The following is a 27,942-nucleotide window of genomic DNA, read 5'->3' as shown; positions in this document are numbered from 1 at the left end:
TCAAACATTACTAAACGGGCCAACTCTACACTAGGCTTCCTGAGACGCAACCTCAGATACTGCCCCCAAAACTGCCGGAAGACCGCGTACCAAGCGGTCATTCGCTCTAAACTGGAGTATGGGAGTGTAGTTTGGGACCCATACCAGCAAGGTGACAAAGACAAGCTAGAGCGAGTCCAACGATCTGCGGCTCGCTTTATCACCAGAGATTACAAATCCAGACAAGAAGGATGTGTAACAGCCATGCTTGACGATCTAAACCTCCCCACACTACAAGAGAGGCGACGCCATCAAAGATTGACGTTCTTGTACAAGGCAGTGGAAGGGCACGTACCGGCTATAAACATTGATCGCAATTTGCATCGACTTAGACCGAAACGCACTATTAGGGCTAAGCAGTTTGAGGATTACGTCCACGACAATATAGTGTTAAAATCGGTGAACAATAACTCTAAGTGCTACCAGCCATTACACACAAACAGTGATAAATTTAAATACTCTTTCTTTCCGCGAACTATCCTTGACTGGAACTCAGTGAAAGCACAGTGAACTCAACATCTATTGAGTGCTTTAAGGCCTTAATATCGGCAAAAGTGGGACATTTGCCAAGCTCATATTAATTTAATGCGCACTCCCCGTTGAATAAAAGCCAAACTTGGTCACTTCAACGTATTCATTCAGATTCAGATTCAGTAGTTGCGTCATACTAATTTGCGTGTTCATGATTGTAACGAGAGCCGAACAATAGTTTAAAGTGTAGAACATGCCTTCGAGTAAACTGTGATATTTTTTAAGACAGTACAGCCATGAAACGATTATTTAGTATACCGTAACCTGGTCACGTGACAACCATGTACTGACAACAACAACAACAACAACACAAACAACAACAACAACAACACCTTTTCATCAATATAAACAACAAGAACTCGTAAAGTAATTGTATATTTGTATAAAATGAACTGTCGAATTCAGACAAAATAAATTGTTAACTATTTTAAGCAGTTATGTATTATATACTGTCCTAAATTGTGGTTATTGGAGAAATTTAGCACTACTATCATAAGTATGATAAATAATTGTATGACAAACATCACCTTGAAAATCGGCTCTGATTGCAGACAATCCACACCTCCAACCCTGACAATATGTAACTAAAGTTACAGCTGTGAAAACCATATTTGTAAAGGAGCATATTGTTGAAGCCCATCTTCAATTATTAGGACTGACTTGTTTGAAAAAAGAGAATGCTCATGTCCATGTTAATAATAAATACATTAACAGATATTGCATCAAAAGTTCATAACATTAGTCATTACAGTATTAAAATTGCAGTGTTTTCAAATGATGTTTCTTATATATTATGGCAAGGAAAATGCCAGAATATGTTAATACAAACATTCATAGAAAATGTGATATGAAGTCTGCAATGATAAATAAACTGTATAGACAATAACTAAAATGTGTACCGGTATAAATTTATATGCAATACAATTAATAACAAACATGTAATGCAGTGAATAATAAACATACAACTGGAAAAAGACTCATTAAAGACTAAAATAAACTCTGCTTTTAATTTAATTACATGTATCTCAAAATGTGAAAGTTTAATCTTTATTTTAAAAATCAAAATATATGCCAAATATCTTTTATAAGATATTTCTCATTTCTTGTAATACTAATTATGAGACTTGCTTTGAGCATTGTTGTCCCCTACCGGTTTCATGTTTTGCGCTCTGTGTGTCAGTCAGTCTGTCTGTCCGTCACACTTTTCTGGATCCTGCGATAACTTTAAAAGTTCTTAATATTTTTTCATGAAACTTGCAACATGAATAGATGGCAATATGGACATTATGCGCGTCATTTCATTTGTTCCTACGTCAAAAATTGTGGTTGCTTTGGCAACCAAAAAAAATAATCTGAAAATGGTGGAATTTCTGACAATGGTAGAGCCGGTAGGGGTACATATTGCTTGACAATAGCCTTGTTTGAACTATATTAAGGCAGAGTTTGAAAATGGTTCCGATTTGTTGAAAATCAATACATCCAGGGGTTGGGGCAGTTTTTCATATATAGCTATAGTGAAACCTTGTGAAAATTTTAAACATCACAAATTGTGTCTACTACTTATGAATTCGCTCAGATTTTTGTCCCAATAATATCTGGGCCAAGTTTCAAAATGTTTCCTTGAATTGTTTTAAAAGCATTGCTACCATGGTTAGGGCAGTTATAGTTAGAGTCAGAGTTGAATCTTATAGTTGCATTTTTTTTCAATTTTTTTTTTTTTCAAAATCAACATAACATTTGATAAAAAAATGTTCTAATGATATGTCAGCTGACTTTTAAGATTTGACACAGTGACCTTGTTTTTGACATATGACCAAAGCTCTAAATGGGCCTTATTATTGCCTGTCATTATAATAACATAACAAGCATTACTCAAGAGCACAGATATAGACTGATAACATGACATCCTCCAGGTGACGTCAAAACAGAAACATGACTGTGCTCAAGATTTAAAACAAGTTGGGATAATAAAATGAAATTATACTTAATTATCGGATACCTTATATCAGCACCTACAGTGGTATTGCATATGTTTGTTAATTATAGCAGGGTAACTTACGATTAAAAAAACCTGGGATTTTAATTGAACTTTAATAAATATTCCTCTTTTATTATGACACTTTTTGCATATGTGTGTATTTGTTTAATTTTTAAGTATATTTAATATAATTAAAAAGAAAAAATGCTTTCCACTGAAACCTTGCAAATGATTTACAATATTTTAATGGAAGTTCAAACAAACATAGTGTAACCTTAAGCTATTTGGGAATGCATATGAAGTCCCTGAAGTCAAGGTTACTGATACTTTAACCATATTTTGAACTGTTTATTTCATTGAGATAATTCCTATGAACACACTTCATAAATAAATAGCTCAACTGGTATTGATTATAGTGTGATTGTTTAAATGTCATCTTTTATCGAATGAAAAATATATATGTCAACAGAAAAGTGGCGTGAAAATGCAACACATGTTGATAAAAGGCTGTTTCAGAATATTTTGACAAGCAGAAGAATGTTGTCCTCAAACTGCTCTTGTTGATATGTTTTGTTAAAAATTAGTAATCTCATGTTTGATTGTTTCAAAAATGTTTGTTATACTGTTATTAATATTATAGGCAAATTACTTTGAATTGGCACAATGCTGTTCCAAAGACTGTGTTCCCATGGATGGTGTATACCAAGATTCTTCAAATGTCCTACCCAGAAAAAAGCTGCACACCTGCAGATTCGTTTCTTGTGGAAGAAGTCTGAAAAGATTGGTATGTATACATAGCATATGACTATGCTTCTATCTGCTGCATTGATTCTGTCTGATCCTTTGTATGAAATTGAATAAACATTGAATGATTTTAATGTTGTGCCAATTAAGTGTTAAATCAAACGTATCCCATAGCCGATGGCTGTTAAATTTAGTGGACTTAACTGTTCAAATTAGATTGTTAATTCAAAATTGTACACAAGCATTGTTGATAAGACTTGATATATAGAAAGAGAGCCCTATGGGCTATTTGTCATACACAAATTTTGGTTGTTATGGTTTGAGAAATAAGTGAAAACGTTTGAAAAATCTGGATCCTGCCATCACTTAAGAAGTACTTGAGATGTGCAGTTTGGGTAAAAAAAAGCAATAGATATTTTTGACTATTGACAATTTGTCTGCTAATAAAACATACAAATACTATGTGAACAATTCAATTTGTCTGCTAATAAAACATACAAATACTATGTGAACAATTAAATAAAAACATATGGTCAATGGCCTTGTTTTTATTTTATTTGCAATTATGCGACATGTAGTTCTGCATTAAAACATCATAATTTTACATATGTCAAAACTAATTATCATCACCGATCACAGCTGTAACAGGTACATTTACAGTTTTTAAGATTTATAGTACACAAATTGTTATTGAATAAAATCAACATTTTAAATCGAATGCATAACATGACATTTGTATTTAGAAATGATGTTTTTATAAATTCTGTACAATCCATTAACCCCAAATACTCATCCTATTTAGGCTGCAAATTTGAAGATTTAAAACAGAGTTCTTAAAAATGTAGTTTTGTAAAAGCTTAAAAACATACTTCATGAAACAAAACACAAAAATAAGTCACCACACTATTTAAAAAATAAAATCTTGCAATACCCTCAAGTTATATTTTACAAAATACCATTGTTCTGCCAGTTGAAATGCAAAGTTTTAGTAATTACTTCAAACATTTTGAATAAATATAATAGTTCAAATCAAATTTAGATTTTCCTGAATAATGTGTTTGTGTTTTAGTGCAACATTTAAGTGTTTTCTATGTTGTTTTGTATTTCAATGTCAAAATTTTAGGGGAAAATATGATAATAAACGTGTAAAACATCTTTTGATATTAATCCCCTTGTGAACAGTGTAATTTGTATTTTTTTGCGGAGTGAGTTTGGTTTGGTCATTGATGTTATGAAGCCCAAGTATCTGCAGAAAGAATTTTTCGCTGGAGCAGTCATAATTGCATAAATGAACCCCTATCAATGTTTGGCAAAAGCATGCTTCACAGGCTTAAAGGGTTCTACTTTCAGTGTATTAGTAATTGATTCCCTATTCAATCCCAAAAATCTTCACAGCGGCGTATACAGCTTATAGGGACTTTTTCACATTTCGGTTAATTGACAAAATTAAAAAAAATTGTTTCAGATTTTAAATTTTTTGTTGTATTTATTATATTTGTAATGCTGAACATTTACCATGCTCTAAAATATCCATAATATGCATCTTTTGACGATTTAAAAACTTGAAAATAATAAAGGCGAAACGATTTCATTATTTGGTGAGTTCTGTTGTTGTCATATTTTGTGACACTCTGAGGATTGCTTACCGGTATATAAAGTATAAAATACATCACTCATTGTATGAGCACTGATGGGCGAGTGGTCTAAACGTTAGACTTTTACTCCAGGGGTCAGTGGTTCGAGCGAAGTTGAGGGTTACTTTTTTTCTTTCTTTAACTTTATTATTGTTTTAATGCCCTCAAAGGAGGGCTTATAGTGATTGCACTGTCTGTCTGTTTGTCTGTCTGTCCGTTATTCATTTATTTAAGTATCATTTTTAAGGTAATGTAAAATCTAAAGCCTAAATAAAGTATGTGATACTCAGTAAGATTTCATGTAGAGGAAAACTTTTGTTATTAAAAGGTTTAGTCTTAAACATTAGTGTTTTTTATTAATATCTTTTATTTTAAAATTGCTTTTAAGCTTAAACAAAAATCTCTAGCGGGAAATGAATTTTACGAACTTTAAAAACTTTAACATTAATCAGATATGTAAGTGTTGATATTCCATTTATTATCCAGATTTGTTTGACAGAAAAAATTAATTTTAAGGCTGCACCCATCTTGGCCATAGCAGAAACCACAAATGACATGCATTTAAACTGTGGCTCACGGTATCCCATTTATCTGTGATATAATATAATATAAAAATATTGCGTTATGTTTTCTTTAAATTTATTGTTCAGGTTACATTGGAGAGCGCAGTAAGAAGTGGGAGATTGTAGCTGGCGTGTTTATGGTTGGTGGACCATTTGCATGGTTTTTGTGTGCAAATCCAATCGAATCTTCCAGCATATACAATACACAGGTAAGATTCAACACTTTCTATACAATTTTCTATATATCTGAAAATCGTAAACTTCTGCTTACTTGGTGTGAACTGATTTGTCATTTATTAATTTCTTCTTAGTCGTAATTAGTATAAATGTCATATTACTTTTATGAGGTGGTTGTAAACCCTTTGAAATATTTATAAACATTTGAAATAATAAAATATTGGTTATGATAAAATTTTATCTTTGATACCGGTACTTCAAGATTGTGGCAAGGGTATTGGTGCTTTGTGACATTATAAACATATCCAAGAAAGTTTATAAGGTTTATTGTCTGAATTGTAAATAGCAAAGGTTGTCTGATTTTTAAATATCCAAATATTAAAGAATGGTGTTTAAACAAACTTCAGTTATGAAGACTTTTTTGATACCTAAATTACATTTTGTACAATGCAATCAAAGATTTCCCGAGGAAAGATACTTAACCCTTTCAGTGCTGGAACCGAATTTTGAAGGCCTTTGCAAACAGTTAGGATCCAGATGAGACGCCACAGAACGTGGCGTCTCATCAGGATCCAAACTGTTTGCTATTCTGATAGTTTTCTTTGAAAAAAAATCGAAGAAAATGCTAATTTTAGAAATTCAGCAGAAGACATTTTAGCAGACGACAAATTTCCCAGCATGCAAAGGGTTAAAAAGTGTAGTTGTAGCTCAGCTAAAATCAAGCTAATCTTGTTGGTCACCGTCTGTTTTCTGTTGTCAACAGTTCTTTTAAACCATCTTCACCCTTTTAAAACACTTGCTGTAAATAAACCAAATTTATTGTAAATGTTCCATTGGAGGTGTCCAAACACAAAAACTTTGACCCAAGCTAACGTCCTCAAGATGTAGCCAAATTTGTAACGGTGAGTTTTTGTCTATGCTGTGTGTTGAAATTCAACTCAACTCAGTTTATTAAGTACATAAAGGCCTTTTGCTCAAAATAATTTTTCACAAAATATTACAAATGTTTGTAGTTGGGACCACATCATCTTACATATAAAATGTATCAAAAAGTGGTATGTATTTTCGTGCCAGGATATGTTTAGGGCTCGTAATAAATTTCTTTCAGTTTTATCTAAGTTAATCTTTATGCCTGTATAAATGCAAAATTGATCAACTATGTTTAACTGTTGTTGATGTTTAAAGGCCGTTTACGCACAGCTAACAATATCGCCAGCAAACATGGGGCATAAAATATCAAGTATTTCATTTGAAAACTCCAGACCCACAAGCTGATAATTCATCAATAAATAGAGAAAATATGGTAAAGCTGGTCTTGTCCCCTTGATGGGTACCAACATAACATTTAAAAAACTGATATAGTTATTTGACAATTGTTTCTATATTTTGCAGCAGAATAAGAGACGGCTGTATGATGTATTAACATAGGAATAGAGTGAACATTTTTAGCTCATCTATTTTTTGAAAAAAAAAATTATGAGCTATTGTCATCACCTTGGCGTCTGCGTCAGCGTCGGCGTCCAGTTAAGTTTTGCGTTTAGGTCCACTTTTCTCATAAAGTATCCATGCTATTGCATTCAAACTTGGTACACTTACCTACTATCATGAGGGGACTGGTCAGGCAAAGTAAGATAACTCTGGCGTGCATTTTGACAGAATTATGTGCCCTTTTTATACTTAGAAAATAGAAAATTTTGGTTAAGTTTTGTGTTTAGGTCCATTTTATTCCTTAAGTATCAAAGCTATTGCTTTCATACTTGCAACACTTACTAACTATCATAAGAGGACTGTGCAGGCAAAGTTATGTAACTCTGACTGGCATTTCGACAGAATTCTGTGCCCTTTTTATACTTTACCCCTAAAGTATCATAGAAATTGCTTTCATACTTGGAACACTCGCAAACTATCATAAGGGGACAGTAAAGGACAAGTTGCATAATTCTGGTTGTCATTTTTACGGACTTATGGCCCTTTTTTGACTTAGTAACTTTCAATATATGGTTCAATTTTGTGTTTAGATCCACTTTACTTCTAAAGTATCAAGGCTATTGCTTTCAAACTTAAAATACTTTCATGCTAAAATGAGGGAACTGTACCTGGCAAGTTGAATTTTACCTTGACCTTTCAAGGTCAAATTATTAAATTTTGCTAAAATTGCCATAACTTCTTTATTTATGATTAGATTTTATTGATACTTTTGACAAAACAACACTTACCTGACAAACCACAATAGACTCCATCCAAACCATCCCCCACGCCTCCCCCCCCACCCCGAATCTCCCCCAATTTTTTTTTCCTTAAAGATCATCAATTAATGACCACCACACCCTCATACTAATACCCCGCCCAAACCCCCCCCCCATAAAACAAAATAAAAAAAGTTAACGTTTTTTTCCCATTTTTTTTCATTTTTGGAAATTAATGTAATAAATGACAAACCACACCCCCACACTATACACCCTCTCCACTCCACCCCTCCCTCTTTTGTGATTGAAATTGAGATAGGTCCCTTCACCTTTGAAAAGAAAAATAGATTAGCAGTCTGCATCCGAAAGGCGGTGCTCTTGTTTCCATTTCTCATCACATAGAATATGAAATTAATTTGTTAATCTTTCATCAAAACAGTTGAGCTCACATACATGATACTTAATTTAATTTGTTTTAGTTAATAATACATGTACTTTTATCAACTGTTGAAAGTGCTCATGGTGAGCTATTGTGGTACTCCGATGTTCACTGTCGATCTTCTTGTGTTGTCTGTTGTGAAATTTTAGAATCTAGACTCACTCTTTTACCACTCTAGAGGCAAAATTTATCGTACAATCTTGATTCAACTGGGTCAGATTGTTTTCGTTAACAATATCTGAGATCTGAATCATGTCTGTCCAAAATTAAGTCACCATGCAGAATCTAGAAAAAATGTGTCACCTCTGTAGAAGAAATCTTCATCAAACTTGGCAAAAATCTTTAACTTGAAAAATCTTGAAAAACTCAAGAGTCCAAATGTAGTCTTGATGAACTAGATCAGAATGTATATCTTGACATTATGTATGCAAAGTGATACTCTGGTTGATGCCTCCAAGCAAAGGTCATCATGTTAAATCTTAGAAAAACGTTTTAACCACTCTAAAAGCCATATGCATGACTCAATCTGTATCAAACTTGGCGAGGAAGTTTATCTTGACCGTATCAAGGTAGCATTTATTTCTAGATCAGGTATGTGTTTCCAAAAACAATGTCACCAAGTCAAATCTTTCAAAAACCTTGTTACCACTTAAGACACCATATTTAAATCTCAATTTGGTCATAGTGCTTATCTTGATAATATTTTATCCAAAAACAAGGTTGCCAAGTAAATGTTTGAAAAAAAGAAGCCACATTTATGACTTATCTATTGGAAACTTGGTGAGGAATTTTAGATTGACCATATTGACCTGATGCAGTGGTTGATGGGGCTCCATTGATCATTGAAGGCTCGGGAATTACTTAAATGTACATTGGGTACTCTTTTAAGTATACAAAAATGTACCCCTGAAACAAAAATATACTCAAACGTACCAGGCCAATTAAGACTGCCTGAGATTTATTTTATTCCTGCCAAAATCTGAAATCATAAAAGGTGCTACGGAATACAAATCAAAATCTGCCCCAACATTCTTTTTTCGAGTATGAGGTTCGATAATATAGAGCCCATTTTACAAAATATTGACATAAATAATTTTATGAACATAATTGATATGAAAAAAGCCGACAACAACCAATTTACCATTAGAATTTGCTGGTATGTTGTGGTATATTTTTTGTACCTGGGGTACATTTAAGTAGTACCTTAGGGTACAATGACCAGTGGAGTGTCAATAGGCTTTAGGGTTCACCTTGCATAGTGACAATTGTAGATTCCCCATGATGAAAATCAGTCATTGCACCTGTATTAGACATTGACACAGCTGTACTTCCAGCAGCCAGTATGTTTCTCAACGAAAGTCATTTTTGTCCCCTACCCGTTTCACCGGAGGGGACTTATGGTTTGCACTCTGTGTGTCTGTCTGTCTGTGTGTCTGTCTGTATGTGTGTCTGTCTGTCTGTGGAGTCTGTCTGTCACACTTTTCTGGCTCCTGCGATAAGTTTAAAAGTTCTTAATATTTTTTCATGAAACTTGAAGCATGGATAGATGGCAATATGGACATTATGCACGTTGTTTCATTTTGTTCCTACGTCAAAAATTCTGGTTGCTGTGGCAACAAATAGACTAGAAATACTGCTGAAAATGGTGGTTTTCTGGATCCTGCTGATATCTTTAAAGTTCTCAATATTTTTTCATGAAACTTGCAACATGGATAGATGGCAATATGGACATTATGCACGTCATTTCATTTTGTTCCTACGTCAAAAATTGTGGTTGCTATGGCAACCAAAAAAAATATTTCTGAAAATGGTGGAATTTCTGACAATGGTGGAGCCGGTAGGGGACCATATTGCTTGACAGTAGCCTTGTTTAACTCTGTTATGTGGTCAAAAAAGTATTGACAAGGCAGTTATTGTGAGGTGCAAAAGGTCAATATTCAAATTGATGTTTGTTTGTCAGAGGCCTCTGACATTGTGTTTATTGTGTGGCTAAAGAATCTGATTGCTGCAGCCGCCTTTGATGTTATCAATTTGGCCCATTGTCAAAAACAACTACTTTGGTTTTGACTAGGTTTATTTTACTTTGATAATTACTGGAAATCCTCAAAATAAAATAGCTTCATGTATGTTTGACGTTTTAAACAATAAACATTAAATTTGATAAATAGATAAGGGCTTTTCAACATTAAGGTAGTAAGTACAGATTAAAAAATAAGGATTTTAAAATAGCTTGTAATTGTTTTGATTGAGAATGGCATCTATATTATAAAACATTTACTTGTACTTCAGATGAGTTGGGCTCAGTTTTCCATCTCAACCACACTCCCTTATCAGTTTCACTTAAATAGAGATGAACAAATATCTGCATTTGTTACTTCTAGATGTTTGCATGTTAGTAGCTTTTAAACCCTTTTAATCTTCCTATCATAATTTAAAAGCCACACACATTAAAATGAAAAACATGGCATAGTAAATTTAAGTATAAATAAGAAACATATTTTATATATTTTAATAAGAATATATATGGTGGTTACAAGGTAGAAATCCGTCTCTTTTGCGCTTTAAAACTTAAAAATAATTGTGTTTGTCGAAATGGACGTATACGTCTAGAAATCCTACTTTCGGTTTTAAAAGCAGTACGGTTTGAAAAATAGTAGATTATTTGCTAACTAGGCTATAGATTTAATTTTATCTAAATCAATTAAAATATATCTGGTGGTTACAAGGTAGAAATCCGTCATCTTTGCGATTTAAAACTTAAAAATAATCGCGTTTGTCAAAATGTACGTATACGTATTGAAATCCTACTGTCGGTTTTAAAATTTAAAAACATACTGGTCATGTACGTAATTCCGGCCACTTTTGGGACTATTTAAGAAAAATCTTTAGTGTTAGGCAACTGGTTGAAACTAAACTTCACATATATAATCCTGGGTTCAAAACTCACCTAGCATGAAAATTTAAATAGAATTAGATCGGTGAATGTTACTTAATGAACAGAAAATGATGACATGTAAACTATCCATTTTCGTAGGTTAAATGTACCTAAAAAATCGGCCACTTTTCGGTTTGATCTGCAGATAAAATTACAAAGCAATATCTTTTGACAAATGTCCTCAATTTCAGAGTATTAATCAATGTTTATACTATTAATATTTTTGACTTGAAATTTAAAATAAATGCGAAATTATTATACCATTTACTCCCCCTACCTATTTTAATAAATATAAACAATGGGGAAACTGCTATTTCATTAAAAAATATTTGTTTTTAATGTGTTTAATAAATTTTTTCAAACATAGCTAAAAAAGTAAACACATTTTGTTTGAAAAGTTGACTTCAGTGTTGATTATTAGTAAACGCTTATATATAATATTTAAACATGTAATCTAGCAATATTCTTATAAAGGGAGGTAATTCATATATTAAAAATTTATATTTAGGTCCTGATTTGTATGTTTTGAATATAAGTTTTTGTACAATAAATTGGTAAAACTTTGATTAAAGTTTATTAGATAAAATAAAAATAATTTTATCAAATATATTTGTTTCTTATATGATTATAATTGTTACAACATATGATGACATCACTTTCCCCATGAGCCAAATATTTCCTGCTATATTTGTGACATTTTAACACAAAAGTTTACGGTGATATGGTTCTTACATTTGCAAAATATTGCGAGTGGGGATGGTTTTCATGTTGATTTTTCTAAATGAAAACAAAATATGTGCGTAAAGATCATGAAAATGATTTTACACAGGTGGCCGATTTTTTACGTACAGGCCGGAATTACGTACATGACCAGTAATAAATTACTTGCTAACTAGGCTATAGATTTAATAACAATTTTGCACACTTTTAAATTGCATCTTTATGTATTGATTAACATGTACTTCATTTCAAGGTGTGTGTCTTTAACATGCCTTGCTAAGGGGATTCAAATAAAATGATTTATGTTAATTGAAATAGCAATACATTTTGCGAAGTGTGCTGGGAACCAGACAATACAAAAAAGTTAGTGTTTTTTACCTACTGTAATAGACCGGAAGACACACTCTGGATCAGCAGACGATTTATTGCATATCGTACGATATGTTAAGTGGATTCCGAAAATAGTCGGTGTATCACGATTGAGAGGGGATCAGCAGACGATTTCTACACTTTGTATTGACGATTTCTAGTAAGTCGATGAATTCCGGAGATAGTCGATGTATAACGAATGCAGTTGGGAGGAGACAAAATAAACCGAAGATGGAAGATTCCCTTCAGAACACTCTCGATTGACTTCATTCGCAACAGTATTTAAACAACATCGATAACGGTCTCCCAGCTGAAGGAACATGACCATTAACTTACTTTTATATATTCCGATTACGACGTGCATGTTTGTAAACGTGATAAAACTTGAAAATTAACATCACTCATTCTAGGCTATCTGTCACTGAATCTTTGGACTTTAAACCAGTTGCTAACTTCTACCATAAGTAATGTTTGGATATATTTGGTCAGATTTTGTCAATGGCGAGGCAATTAAAGACCATACTGAATGGATGGAAAGTGTGGCATATAATCCACACCTTTTATACAGTACTTTAATAATCGCTATTCTCTTGACGAAGGGTTATGGTCGAAACATTGCCCTAGCAGTAAGTCGAAAATTACTCCAAGAACCAAGCAGAAAATTATGGAGAGCGATCAGAGTTATCAAACCGCGACAGATTATCTATTATGGCATGAGATGGGGCATACCATTACATAAGCTTAAGGACCTTCTGCTGCTTCATAGAAAACTTCTGGAGATAATACCTGGACGACAACGAAATGGCTTAAACCGCTCAAGAAAATCTCTCAAGAAACATTCATTTAGAAAAAGAAGGATAAATCCCACAGTAAGCATTTCATTTCTGATTAATTCTTTGGTAAGTAACATATATTGCGGATTATGCTCAGATAATGTTTCATTAAAGTTTTGCCTTTGGCTACCTATTCCATCATGGCCTCAGCTGCCAATGCTTTGACTTCGAGTGTTTTCTCTGTACACTTTTACAGGTCGCACCAGTCAAAAATCATAAAAACATACATGCCATAATTATTCAGACCAATTCCGGGACATTGAGTTAAATTGTCTGGGACTTTTGCCGATTTTCCGGGACATGTATAAAATGTAGCGATATTTATAGACATATGAAATTTTGGTACGTTTTTTTGTTTTGCATCGTTAATTGCAAAAGTTCGAAAGCCTATCCGAAATACACTTGATCTATTAACGTCAAATTAAACATTACTACTTCCGTTACTAGATACAAGCCACGTGTTTTCAGTGTAAGCGTTCTAAACATAGATGGTGACGTCACTGCGTTATTGTTATTAAGACCGGTGTGTAACGCGTAGTTGTTGATACGCCTTTATTCATTTATAACATATATATAATAAAAAATACAACAATACAGTACCGTTAGATCGTCAACTCAAATCTATTCACAATACATACAACCAATCACAATAAAACAAATACAACTTCTTTGTCGGTTAAACGTGCGAACATTAACTGCTTTTAATTTTTTACTCGGCGATGTTGGACTTCAGATGTGTGAACAACTATCCTTTGCCCTTACGCAGCTGGAAATAATGACGTAGTAGATTAAAGGGGCCTTTTCACAGATTTTGGCATATTTTGAAGTTTGTCATTAAATGCTTTATATTGATAAATGTAAACATTGGATCTTAAAAGCTCCAGTAAAAAATCAAGAATAAAGTTTAAAAAAGGAAAAAATGTAGCCGGCACCAGGGCTCGAACCAGTGACCCCCGGAGTCCTGGAGTTAGTCTGAAGTAAAAACGCATTAGCCCTCTCGGCTATTCCGTATTTTATACCTTATATAAGCAATCTTCGTAGTTTTGTAAATTTAAACAACAACAGAACTCTCCAAATTATCCAATCGTTTCGCGTTGCAACGCTTTATAATTTTTAGGTTTTCAAATCGTCAAAAGATACATATAATGGCTATATTGGACTATGGTAAATGTTCAGTAATACTGTTTCCTCACAAATATCATAACTAAAACGAAAATTTGCGAATCTGAAACAACTTTTTTTCAATTTTGTCAATTTACCAAACCGTGAAAAGATCCCTTTAAAGTCAATTAACAACCACATTAAACAATGCCGCCTTTTCGGTTTGACCGCGAACGTGAGACAATCGATATGATAACAGGACCCCTGATCGATTTTGACACGTAGCGTTGTCTGCCTATTCGGGTAGCATTGTCATGGAGACGCTGCAGATATACACAGATTCGAGTTGCAGTTAAGCCTAAGATAAGGTACATGTATATATGGATTTTGTAAATTCCAGGACATTTGACAGATTTCAGGGACAGCGGGACAAGTTCTTCATGTCCGGGACTGTCCCGGACAATCCGGGACGTATGGCATGTATGATAAAAAGCAACATTCAAATTATGGTAGCCAGAACTACCAATGTTTGAGTCTTTTCTCTGTACACTTTTATTAGGTTATCCTTCATGCCTTTTGAATGAAAAACTGGATATTCAAATGTTTTGGTACTGTAGTTTGCAAAGCCTGTCAGACAAATAAAATGTCTGATGAAAGATGTGGGCTCTGTACTACAAAGTCTGACAAAATATTTGTCAAGTTCATATGAACGAATGTGCATGTATGATAGATTGACCAAGTGTTTGGAAAGTTTTAAACCTAATCGGACAACATGTCGGGCAAGTCCTTACAACATTTTGCAGAGCTTTGGTGGATCCTATCTGTTAAAGGTCAAATTATGTGCTGAACACTATAAGAAAGAATTGTGTGATAGGTACAAAGTACACATTGTGACATCATCTCATGTACTACCCAAACTTACTTTTTTCATGTTTCTTTTTAAAAAACATTTGCTGCTTAGGCCCGAAATTCTGCAAAGTATTTCCACCTGTTTCCCCACTTAAAGAGTATTCAGACTCGGGGGCATAATCAAATGGCGTAATTGACCTACAAGAAATTGAAGAATTGGGTTCCATCCAACGTACTGCAAAGAAAATTAAATTGATTGATAAAAACCGAAACCAAAAATGCAACAAAATAATTATAGATACTCTAAAAATCACCACTTTTTTATTTTAAATGGTTAATTAGTAACAACTAACCCATCTCCTTGTTTTTGTACACCCCCCTTTTAACTTTTGCTTGTGGTGAATACATGAACCGAACAATGTATATCGTTTAACTTTCATCATTCATGGTTTTTAACTTTTTATCTTGGCTATATCTAGACATATGAACCTGAAAGGTAGATATAAAGATTGCAATGAAGGGAATTAATGTATTTAAATTGCATTTAAGGCCAAATAAAAAAATAGGTCAGTTTCCGGTCGCCTGGCCTTGTTCTCCTGAATTGGCGCAGACCCTCAACATTTTATTGTGGTCGCCAAAAAATAATTATTATTAATTTTTTATTTATTTTTTTCGTTCATAGACAGGGGTTTTTTTTTGGCCCGATTTTATAGCCGAAATTCGGCTATGTTCCCAATCCCCAAAAGTATACTTTTTTCCCAAAATGTGGCAAAAAATTCCCAATTTCCAAAACAAAAACAAAAATTTTTTTTGTTTTTTTTTTGGGGGGGGGAAAGAAGTGTCTTATGCGTATTTTATCTCAATTTTAATTCAATTACATTCAACAAAGTATTTTATGACTTTGTTCTTTTAATTTTAATGATTATAAAGTGTTATATCAAATTTAGTATTTCCTAAATTAGTGGACTTTTCGTGTGAAAAAAAAAGGCTAATGAATTAATTTTCCCAATTTCATGAAAATGCCGATAAAATTCCCAATTCCAAAGCCATGGGCTATCTTCCCAAAAAGTGGGAAAAAAAACGCTGATAGAAGGATGTTATATCAAGCAAACAAACCATATATATACATGTATTTCTTATTAAAAGCTCTAGTAGCCTTCCATTTTAGTACCCCCGCCACCCCCCCCCCCCCCCCAAAAAATAAATAAAAAATAAATTCCCTATGTACCGACCCTGTTTTTTTTCCAAGTAGACCAGAAACGGACCGATTTTTTCTTTTGGCCTAATTGGCAATGCCATTTATATTTTTTCAGCATTTGTCCTGGGATTTTCATGGTAGGCTAGGGTTGTAGAAGTCATGGGTGGTACTGACATTCCCTAAAGACTTTCTGGATCTTAGGATGTACCGTATAATGTCAGTGTCTACACAAGTTTTCTTTAAATTGCCCTGGTGTAGTTTAGGGTGGTTTAGGGCCTGGCTGCCCCCTTAGGTAATTTTTTACATGTGTAGAGTCAGTCAAATGACATTATTTGGTATATTGTGACTCCAGAATAAGCTGCTAAAAAAAAGACTTGATAACGATGTATTTTTTTCGTAATTGTTTAACCCTTTCATGCATAGATACGTAAAACCCGACTCAATGCATTCCCTTATATACATGTATCTGTATCAGCCTGATCATCTTTTGCTTCATACTTACTTCTTTTTTCGCTTCTAGTCTAGTATTATGATTTTATAACCCTTATGTTCAGTTTTAAAGGAAATACTGGTAAATATTGATGTTTAAAGAGCTCAAGAATTTCATTAACACAAACATTCATTATTTTTCTATAGTATCAAATGAATTTTTGGCATATGTTACTATTTAAAGATTTAATAGAATAGACATCTATTTAGGACGGGGGTATTTCTACTGAACATGCGTACCTAACTTTGGCTAAATTACGGTTCTAAGGTGTGCTGTTTTATGCAAAAATCAATACACCTATGCTTTCACTGCAGATAATGTGACTGTGTACGCTTGCTCCATAATTTGTGCGCGCTTTTCATGAAGACAAGGATCAACACGAAATTGATTAGCACTGTTTATATGAAGCTATAATTTGTTAACGTCCAGTTTACATCAAAATTTGAAAGTGTGTTTGGGCTAACACATTTTATTATGTTCATTTGAGAATTCAACAAAACAGTAACAGTTGTTTGTTCACCAATAATTCGTTAAAATGCTTAGCAACTCAAGTAAATGTTTTAGCATCATGTTCACTTAAGTAGATTTCGGTCCATACTAGCTATAACAAATTGTTGTCAATTGTTTTATTCAGGTTGGTCTATACAGAGCTTTACCACTGAAGGTGATGTCCCGTCTTTGGGGAAAGATGACAACTATGGACCTGCCTGTGGCTTTGCGTCAGCCATTGCTTGGACTTTACTGCCGCATGTTCCATGTTAATCTATCGGAGGCCTTAGATGAAAACCTAAAACACTACTGCAGTGTTAGCGAGTTTTTCAGAAGGGAGCTGAAGCCAGGTGTCCGGCAGGTTGATCAGCATTCACCAGTTGTATGTATCTATAGTAATTCTGTTACACTTCACACATATTTGTCAGCTTTGCGAGACTTCTAATTTCTGTAATGGGTGTTCTGTGCACAATTCTGGTCTTGCTTACATATGTATATAGACCTTTTTGCATCAAATACATGTAAATATAGCAACGAAAGTGTTTGGAAACTGTCATTATAAAAGAGATGTGCAGGCTACAATGACACAAATTTCAATTTTAGTTTTGTCATTAGGATCCTCAGGGGACTTTGAAAATTTAAGTTTTTGAGAATTGTCATTGTCTAGACGATATGTTACATGTATGGCTACAAAGTCATATTTCAATGTTTTAAGTTCACCTGAGTAGTTAGTACAAAGGGTGATTACAATAGCAGCCTTATGTCAGGTGTCGTGTGGTGTGTGGTTTTTTTCGAAACCACTCTTAAAGATTTAACATTTTTTGTATCTAAACTGGATGAAACTTTGTTAGATAGTTTAACAAGACATTATCTAAGCTTTGTTCAACTCTGGGTCCTTTGCGTTAAAAAACTAGGTCATTTGTTGTCCAAAGGGCGCAACACCCTACTGCCCCAAGGTCCAAACCCTGCCTTTTTGGACCCAATCTCTGACTGCAGTGTCAAACAGCAACTTTTAGTTAAATTTTCAATAAATTCACTTATTTTCCCACTTAAAATTATGACATAGTGATCATAAGACAGTATTTGTTTGGAAATATTAGGCCAAGTACAAATCTGGGTCACTGCTAAGTTGCGTGTAGAAACTAGGTCACAAGATTTAATCTTGAAAATAATCTTATAACTACAAATTTAACAGCCCCACTAAAGGTCACAATATACTAATTGAAATCAAAAGTGATACGGAGGAAAACGGCACAACTCTTGAACTCCAACAATAAACAATTTAATTGAAAATCGTTTTTCTATTTGCATGAGCGTTTTTTATGCGTTTGATTTTTTATTAGCGAGGCTGTTTTTGGAGAAAACCCGAGGTATTGTCATAGCCTGCTCGTGGTCTGACGTCAGCCAGCGTTGTGCTAAAACCTTTACATTGGCTCTAAAATTTGAGTGCTTCCACCTACAACTTTGAAACTTCATATGTAGATGCACCTTGATGAGTTCTACAAGCCACATCCATTTTGGGTCACTAGGTCAAAGGTCAAGGTCACTGTGACCTCTAAAAAAAATTCTGACAAGCTTTCGCATCCGAGCGTGGCACCCGTTATGTGGTGCTCTTGTTTCAAATTGTTATCTGACAAATACAAATCTTTAAATCTTGAAAATGATAGAACGGTCCGTATCTGTTGCCCTGCATAATATATCTCGGTCAGAATGTTTATCTTGGCAATATCTAGGCCAAGTTTAGATCAGGTCAGATGCATCTTAAAACTGCGTCACCAGATTAAATTTTAATGAAAAGTGTAGCTTAACTGTTTATGGTTAAGTAATCATGCCCTCTTGTTTTTCATTTATTTATGAAATGGGAATACAAAAAATTCTGTAATAAGTTTGAAGGGAACATAATTTGATTTGCTTGACAGGCTCTTTGTAAATGCTGTCTGGAAATCAGCATGGGTAGCTTCATTACATAGAGTATGTTTGAAATCTATTGACAACTTTATTTTGAAATGCCACATACCCATTTCAGTGATAAATTAAGCTTGACAAACAAGATGGGCGGGATGGCCCTTAACTTATGCGCTTATCTGTGTTCAGGGACACAATTTTTGTCCAGATGTACACAAACTTCAGTTTTGTTTCTTGATGCAATATGATGGAAATTTTTGACAGTTTTCATGTCAAAATAATTCTTACTGTTGATATCTTACTTGAACTTAATATGTACATGCTAGATATAGTTTGCATTATAAAGCGCATTAAAACCACGTTTACAGACGAGTCCAGCAGATGGAACAATTCTTCACTATGGATGCGTGAAAGAGGGCATTGTAGAGCAAGTTAAGGGTGTCAACTACTCCATTCAGGGATTCTTGGGACCAAGTGGGGAGAAGGAAAGCAAGCCATTGTTGGATGATGATTTTCAGAAGCAGCTCCACAGTCGGCCAGACCATGAATTGTTCCACTGCATCATTTATCTGGCACCTGGTGACTACCACCGTTTCCACTCACCCAGCACATGGACAGTGAAACACAGGCGACATTTTCCAGGTATTGGGGTGTTTTTGGTAATGCATATAAAAAGGGCAATTATTCTTCTTTTCTGAGATGAAATTATCTCATAGGTGATGTTGCAGTGTTTAATGTTATAATTATCTAAGTAAATTAAACCTATGAAACTGAGTTTAAAATTGGGATGTCAACTGGAGTCACAATGTTGGTTGGTTGGTTGCTTCTACCATTGGTTGCTGCATTTTGTGTTCTTCAAACTGCTTCTTCATTATGCCCACTCAAAATGGTATGCATTTAGGAGGCCTTTCCCCTGGAATATTTTTAAGCACATTGGCAAGGCTGTGCGGCACTGGGGGATGGCCCATTTTTTTTGCTATCAATATTTAGCTCACCTGAGCTATTGTGATCACTGCATGTCTGACTGGTGTCCCGTTTGCAGTGCATGGATGGTTAACGTAAAGCTTGTTACATCTTTAAACATTAGGCCACATTTTTCATCCTATCTAATCTTGATAAAACTTGTTCAAAATATTGATCTTTACTAAATCTAGCTTGATGTAGCGTAGTCAGAATGTTACTTTTTACAATACCTTGGCCAAAACACATATGTCCCTAAACTGACACTTGAAATTGTTGGTAAAACGCTAATACAGTTAAACCGTATCAATAGTGTTGATTTTGTGAAGTTGTTATAAAAAGTATTAGCTTTAATTGTTGACAACTGTATTGCCCACTTTATGGTATTGTCTTTTTCAGGGAGATTTTAGGTTTAACAGCTAAACATATCGAAGACAATAGCAATAAAAAGATAACAATGTGTGATCAACAACTGATTGAAATAGTTAATGTGGCTTTATTAAAGATAAATAAAACAGGGCCCACTACTGGGAAGTTACTCATAAGTGATCCTTTCTGTCCACAGCGATTTACATGCATTGCGGACAAGTATAACGAAACAATCTGAAGATGACAAACACAAATACCTATATAAATTTTGTGCCAAAGTCAGAAATCCATGAATTAACATGTCCATCGAATAGTCATTTTTTTTATGCCGCCCTTCGAAGAAGAGGGGGTATATTGTTTTGCTCAGTCCATCCGTATGTCCGTCCATCAGATGGTTTCCGGATGATAACTCAAGAAACACTTAGGCCTAGGATCATGAAACTAAAAAGGTACATTGATCATGACTCGCAGATGACCCCTATTGATTTTGAGGTCACTAGGTCAAGGTCACAGTGACCCTAAATAGTAAAATGGTTTCCGGATGATTACTCAAGAACGCTTATGCCTAGGATCATGAAACTTCATAGGTACATTGATCATGACTTGCAGATGACCCCTATTGATTTTCAGGTCACTATGTCAAAGGTCAAGGTCACGGTGACCCGATATAGTAAAATGGTTTCCGGATGATAACTCAAGAACTGCTTATGCCTAGGATCATGAAACTTCATAGGTACATTGATCATGACTCACAGATGACCCCTATTGATTTTCAGGTCACTAGGTCAAAGGTCAAGGTCACGGTGACTCAACTAAGAAAAATGGTTCCGGATGATAACTCAAGAACGATAATGCCTAGGATCATGAAACTTCATAGGTACATTGATCATGATCATTGATCATTACTAGCAGATGACCCCTATTGATTTTCAGGTCACTAGGTCAAAGGTCAAGGTCACAGTGCCAAAAAACATATTCACACAATGGCTGCCACTACAACTGACAGCCCATATGGGGGGGCATGCATGTTTTACAAACAGCCCTTGTTTTTAATGAAAATAACCAAAATAGAATATAGTTTCACAATAAAACATATAAATTTTGGATGGGACATATCTTGCAAACTATACGAGGAATCAACTTGAGATCATGTCAAATGGCATAGGTTGATAGTTTTCAATGATTGGCCACATTTATTATCAGATCTTCATGAAACTTGGTCTGAAGATTCGTCTCAATGATATCTTGAATGAGTTCTAAAATACTGGTTGGTTGAAATACATGTAGGGCATTTTCCTTATATGGTTTTAGTTAAATCTTTGTTAATACCCTCGAGGCCACATTTATCGTCTGATCTTCATGAAACTTAGTTTGAAGATTTTTTAATGATGCCTTGAATAAGTTCGATAACAGAGGGTTGAAAAACATGGCCACCAGAGGGTGGGGCATTTTTATGCCCCCAGTACGGTGGCATATAGCAGTTGAACTTTCCCTCAGTCCGTCCATCTATCTGTCTGTTCGAAAACTTAAACATTGATCAAAGTGGTGAAAGGTCAAGGTTATCCTTCAAGGTCAAATATATGACTTCAAAGCGGCGCAGTAGGGGGCATTGTGTTTCTGACAAACAGATCTCTTGTTACTTATATGGCTATAGTAAAACATTGTTTAACACTTTTATTGTCAGATCTTTTTGTTAGAATATTTGTCTTAATTATATCTTGGATGATTTCAAAAGTGGCTCCTTTGATGAAAAACATGGCCACTGCCGCCACTAGGGGCGGGGCATTTAATGATTTTTCCTTATAAATATGGCTATAGTAAAACCTTATAAACTGTCTAAAAGTCACATTTATAGTTCAGTCTTTATTGAACTTGTTCATGCCACTTTTTGGAATTATATTTTGGATTAGTTGGAAAATCATTCGGTTCTGTTGAAAAGCATGGCGGCAAGTGGGCACGTCATTTTTCCTTCTATGGCTTTGCTAAAACCTTGTTTACACTCTTACAATATCGTTCATAGATCAATCATTAAGACACTTGGCCATGACATTTGTTCTGATGATATCTTGGGCTGCACAGAACAGGTCAGTTCCTTTGTTATTCAGGTGAGTGACTTTGGGCCTTTCATGCCGTCTTGTTCCCAATTTGTAAGGAACAGGCACTTGTTTCCCAATTAGGAAAAAAAAGCTGTCTTTTTATGTTCCAGATTATGAATACCGGGTAAGTGTTGATTAAACTTGCATATAAAAATGGCGAAGTCTTTTACTCTCACTTATAAATAAGCCAGTCTAATGTCTGTCAAATGTTTTGCAGGTGAATTACTGAGTGTCAATCCCGGTGTGGCTCGATGGATTGAGGGATTGTTCAGCTTAAATGAGAGAGTTGTGTACACTGGTTCCTGGCAGCATGGCTTCTTTTCCTACACAGCAGTTGGTGCTACAAATGTGGGATCCATTAAAGTCTATTTTGACAAGGTATGTTATTTGTGTGTCTGTATTTATATCATTATGCCCCCCTTCGAAGAAAAGGGGGTATATTGTTTTGCACATGTCGGTCGGTCCGTCCACCAGATGGTTTCCGGATGATAACTCAAGAACGCTTAGGCCTAGGATCATGAAACTTCATAGGTACATTGATTATGACTGGCAGATGATCCCTATTGATTTGCAGGTCACTAGGTAAAAGGTCAAGGTCACAGTGACCTGAAATAGTACAATGGTTTCCGGTTACCGGATGATAACTCAAGAATGCTTAGGCCTAAGATCATGAAACTTCATAGGTACATTGATCATGACTGGCAGATGACCCCTATTGATTTTCAGGTCACTAGGTCAAAGGTCAAGGTCACAGTGACTCAAAACAGTAAAATGGTTTCCGGATGATAACTCAAGAATGCTAACGTCTAGGATCATGAAACTTCATAGGTACATTGATCATGACTGGCAGATAACCCCTATTGATTTTCAGGTCACTAGGTCAAAGGTCAAGGTCACAGTGACTCGAAATAGTAAAATGGTTTCCAGATGATAACTCAGAAATGCTTACCCCTAGGATCATGAAACTTCATAGGTACATTGATCATGACTGGCAGATGACCCCTATACATTTTCAGGTCACTAGGTCAAAGGTTAAGGTCACAGTGAATCGAAACAGGTAAAATGGTTTCCTGATGATAACCCAAGAATAATTAGGCCTAGGATCATGAAACAACATAGGTACATTGGTCATGACTGGCAGATGACCCCTATTGATTTTCAGGTCACTAGGTCAAAGCAGAGGTGTCAAAGTTCAGGATTATTCCTGAATTCAGGATTTAGGCCCTCAAAAACTGCTTTGAAATTGATATAAATTAGAGAAATTTTGTTCTGGTATTTAAAGATTTTTGTCACAAAATGTCATTTTAAACACAAATTATTTTAATTTGACATATTGTTAACACATTTAACATAATTAATTGAATTATTAACCCTCTTTTGGCACTGGCCCCCACATGTAAGGCTTATTTTCAGGATTTTAGATTTGGGCAATTGACACCCCTGTCAAAGGTCAAGGTCACAGTGACAAAAAACGTATTCACACAATGGCTACCACTACAACTGACAGCCCATATGGGGGGCATGCATGTTTTACAAACAGCCCATTTTTTAAAAAATCTGATGTAGCTTTTGTAGGTTTCCATGCATGAATAGAGAAACACCAGGATTTGTACTTTTTTTTTTGGATTTTATTTTTATGCCAGCACTACAGGCAGGTGGGAACAGTGTTTTTTGGGATCTCATATCCTGTTAGTCTGTCCTTGAACTTGACAGGTCTGTTACTTTACCATGCATGTGTGTGCTGTAGCAAGGGACAAATAACTGCAATTAATTATCATAACAGGGCTTGTTTGCTCTATAAATTGACCATGCATAAAAGAAACTTTAAAATAACATTGCCAAAATGATATTATGTAAGCAAATTTTCTCCAGGCAAAAATAGTGCTTTCAACATAGATATTTAACATAGAATGTTGTCATTCTTACAAGTTTTCACTTAAAAACTTTTTGTTTGGAAATTTTTCTTCTGAGAATTTTTACAAAACAATTTTTAGTGAATTTTTCTAATGGTTTGAATACCAGTGACATCAGGGTTTTTTTTTGTTTGACTTTTTTCTTGCTATAAAAATTAGTAAAGTCTATTAAAATATTAGTTGTTATGCCCCTGAAGGCTGGCATATCGTTTTTAGCTCGGCTGTTCAAACCCTAGGTATTGTCATAGCCAGCTCGTCGTGTCGTCCGCCGTAGGCATTGTGCTAAAACCTTAACATTGGCTCTAAAATCAAAGTGCTTCCACCTACAACTTTGAAACTTCATATGTAGCTGCACCTTGATGAGTTCTATACGCCACACCCATTTTTGGGTCACTAGGGTAAATTTTAAGGTCACTGTTACCTCTTTCATTCAAAACTGCACCCGCATCAGTTATGCGGTGCTCTTGTTGACCTGTCTGTCAGTCCATCTGTCTGTCTGTCTGTCTGTCTGTCTGTCTGTCTGTCTGTCTGTCTGTCTGTCTGTCTGTCTGTCTGTCTGTCTGTCTGTCTGTCTGTCTGTCTGTCTGTCTGTCAGTCCGTAAGTCTGTCCGTAAGTCTGTCCGTCATTCCGAAAAACTTTAACATTGGTCATAACTTTTGCAATATTGAAGATAGCAACTTGATAGTTGGCATGCATGTGTATCTCATGGAGCTGCACATTTTGAGTGGTGAAAGGTCAAGGTCATCCTTCAAGGTCAAAGGTCAAATATATGGCTTCAAAGCGGCGCAGAAGGGGGCATTGTGTTTCTGACAAACACATCTCTTGGAAAGCAATCATATCTAATGATATTAAAAAAGATACAGAAATCTGATAACAATACCTTTAAAACCATGGATGGGAACAAGATTTGGATTGCAATATGGTGGTTCCACTTGTTTCATGTATGCCAACATTCCCATAACTTCTAAGAAATATGGTTCTTATACTTTATGCCATTTGTTTGCATACTCAGTTATGTGTTTTCTTTACAAAGTAAATCTCATGGTAATTGATTTTGAGGTAACATACTATTTCAATGTATTTATTAATGGGGTTTACTAACCAAAAATATTTTTAACGGATAAATTATTGTCGTGTTTCTTCCAGTAAGACTGTCCAGTTTTTTCAGGGCTGTAATATAATTTAACTTTGTGATGGCAACCATTTAGTGAGCAATTTTTGGCAGGCAAGAGAGGGGGTCAAATTACAGTATTTTGATAATAATCTGCTTTTTTTTATTTGATTTTTTAAAATAAATAATTGAATAAGGATTAAAAACTTAAGAACTTGTGCTTCATAATATGTTGTGCATGTTATATTTTGCGTATGTAATGGAGTCGGTTAATATAAAAACAACACAACAAATGAAGCGATCATAACAGTATAATGAATAGTAACAAAACAAGAAAAACAAAGATATAACTTTGACCTTAGCTTCCAAATGAAAAGGTCGTTAAGTCTTGTCAATAGTAATGATGTTATGAAAACATTAATTAGAACAAGCGCATAAATAAACTTCTATTTAATCATAAATTTTATTTATATGCGGTAATTTATTCGCAAAATACCAAGCTACTTTTATGATTTTCAGATTGTTTGCAATATTTCAACACTTCTTGTTTCATTTATGTGTACTCTTTCTATAAAAACAACCTTCTTTTTGATAGCCTTTTAGATTTTCATTCAGTTAACTTTTCGTTTAACATTCACTTTAGCAGAAACTTCCCTGTATCATGCAAATGGACTTTCAACACTGTTGGCGCTTTGGTTTAAGTTTTCAAACAAAAAGCAACATAAATTTAAACATTTTTTTTTATTGTTGAAAGGTATGTTGAATTTTACAATTTCCAACCTGTTTTTATGTTTTAGGACTTGGCGACTAACACAGGACGTGCCTATCCATCAACAGTTTACTATGACAAATGTATTGATGATGTGCTAATTACCAAAGGTGACATGATTGGAGAATTCAACATGGGATCAACCATAGTTCTGATATTTGAAGCCCCATCCAACTTCAAATTTTCTCTTTATGCTGGCCAAAAAATTATGTTTGGTCAACCATTAGGAAGTTTAGAAATTTCATCTTAATATATAGAACAGTGTTAAGTATTTTAAATGAGTGAAGTAGATAAAGTAATAATTTGAGACAGAAATTTGCATATAAAGAGAAGACTGAGAAATAAGACTAAATTAAGGTTAGTATGAACTTCCATTTCACATGTAAATCATAAAAGTTGTTAGGTTTAAAACTGTAACGCTACTCCCTCTTTTTGAGACATAAGCTGAATTATTTTCATAATCAACTGTATTATTAGAATATTGCGGCAAGCATACACAAATGATTTAAATTCACTTAATGAAGTTCCTTTTCCAGACGATGTTTTGATAATTTGTAGAGACTTTGATTTTTTTTGTCAATGTGACATTTTTGTTTTTGATAATTTTGTTTGTTACCTCTGAAAATACTATACCATATGATAGGGTTATTGGTATAGTTGATGTGAATCATGCTGTTACCTATGCTGAAATAAATCTTAAAATATTTGTTCTGTTTCAAACAATACCTCTTTGCAGTAGGTTACTTATATCAATTAGTATTATATGCAAGTTTTTTTTAAAGTCGCCATATATATATAAACCTTTGGTATTTACAAGTATGAAATGCATGCATAACCTCTTCCTATTTGTGGCAAGAACGCAAAGTTGAGCCTTTTTAGCTCACGGTGCCTGAGCACAAAGTGATCAATAGTAATCTTTTGTGATCACCCTTTCGTCTATCATGCGTCGTCATCATTTGTCTTGTTACCACTCAAAAGGCAACATTTATTGTCCAATCGTCATGAAATTTGGTTAGAAGATTTGTCCCAGTGATATCTTGGACAAGTTAAAAAATGATTCTGTTTGGTTGGAAAACAATTGTCACCAGGTGGTGGGGCAGTTTTTCCTTATACGGCTTCAGTAAAACCTTGTTAACACTTTAGAGTTACATTTATTGTACGATATTCTTAACACTTGGTCAGAAAATTTGCCCCATGGATATCTTGAAAGAGTTAAAAAACAGGTTCTTGTTGGTTTGAAAAGCATGGCTGCCAGGAGGCCGGGCATTTTTTTCTGATATGGCTATAGTAAAACCTTGTTAACACTCTAGAGGCCACATCTAGTTGTCAGATCTTCATGAAACTTGGTCAGAAGATTTGTCCAAATGATATCTTGGACGAGTTTGAAAATGGTTGGTTGAAAAACATGGCCACCAGGGAGAGGGGCATTTTTCCTTAAATTGCTATAGTAAAACCTTGTTCAAGTGAAATTATGGGCATTTTTCACTGTTAAATTGAGCTGGAAAGAAGTGTACGTTCAAAATGTGGTAACTGACCAATTATT

General features: G+C 34.5%; 1 protein-coding gene across 2 annotated transcripts; it reads left to right on the top strand.

Annotated features, from left to right (window-relative positions):
- The first annotated feature begins 869 nt into the window (after window positions 1-869).
- Window positions 870-27,105, top strand: LOC127852996 (phosphatidylserine decarboxylase proenzyme, mitochondrial-like). Of its 2 annotated transcripts, XM_052387119.1 has the most exons (7): window positions 870-936; window positions 3,189-3,332; window positions 5,577-5,698; window positions 17,421-17,657; window positions 19,549-19,822; window positions 22,823-22,983; window positions 26,428-27,105. In XM_052387119.1, exons 2-7 carry the CDS (start codon window positions 3,212-3,214, stop codon window positions 26,647-26,649), a joined length of 1,137 nt encoding a protein of 378 aa, XP_052243079.1. In that variant the 5' UTR covers window positions 870-936; window positions 3,189-3,211; the 3' UTR covers window positions 26,650-27,105. The 2 variants fall into 2 exon arrangements, with proteins under 2 accessions (XP_052243079.1, XP_052243070.1); XM_052387110.1 differs by lacking the exons at window positions 870-936; window positions 3,189-3,332; window positions 5,577-5,698 and adding an exon at window positions 12,443-13,184.
- The last annotated feature ends 837 nt before the right edge of the window (window positions 27,106-27,942 follow it).

Source organism: Dreissena polymorpha, chromosome 1 (genome assembly GCF_020536995.1).
Source record: "Dreissena polymorpha isolate Duluth1 chromosome 1, UMN_Dpol_1.0, whole genome shotgun sequence".
NCBI classification, from domain to species: Eukaryota; Metazoa; Mollusca; class Bivalvia; order Myida; family Dreissenidae; genus Dreissena; species Dreissena polymorpha.
The sequence above is the reverse complement of the archived record's forward strand: the minus strand, read 5'-3'. Positions and strand labels throughout refer to the sequence as shown.

Coding starts and splice junctions, on each gene's coding strand:
- LOC127852996 (XM_052387110.1), top strand. CDS start 12,783: ATGTTTGGATATATTTGGTCAGATTTTGTCAATGGCGAGGCAATTAAA. Junction 13,185..17,420: donor AAAGAAGGATAAATCCCACA/GTAAGCATTTCA, acceptor TGTTTTATTCAG/GTTGGTCTATACAGAGCTTT. Junction 17,658..19,548: donor TTGATCAGCATTCACCAGTT/GTATGTATCTAT, acceptor CCACGTTTACAG/ACGAGTCCAGCAGATGGAAC.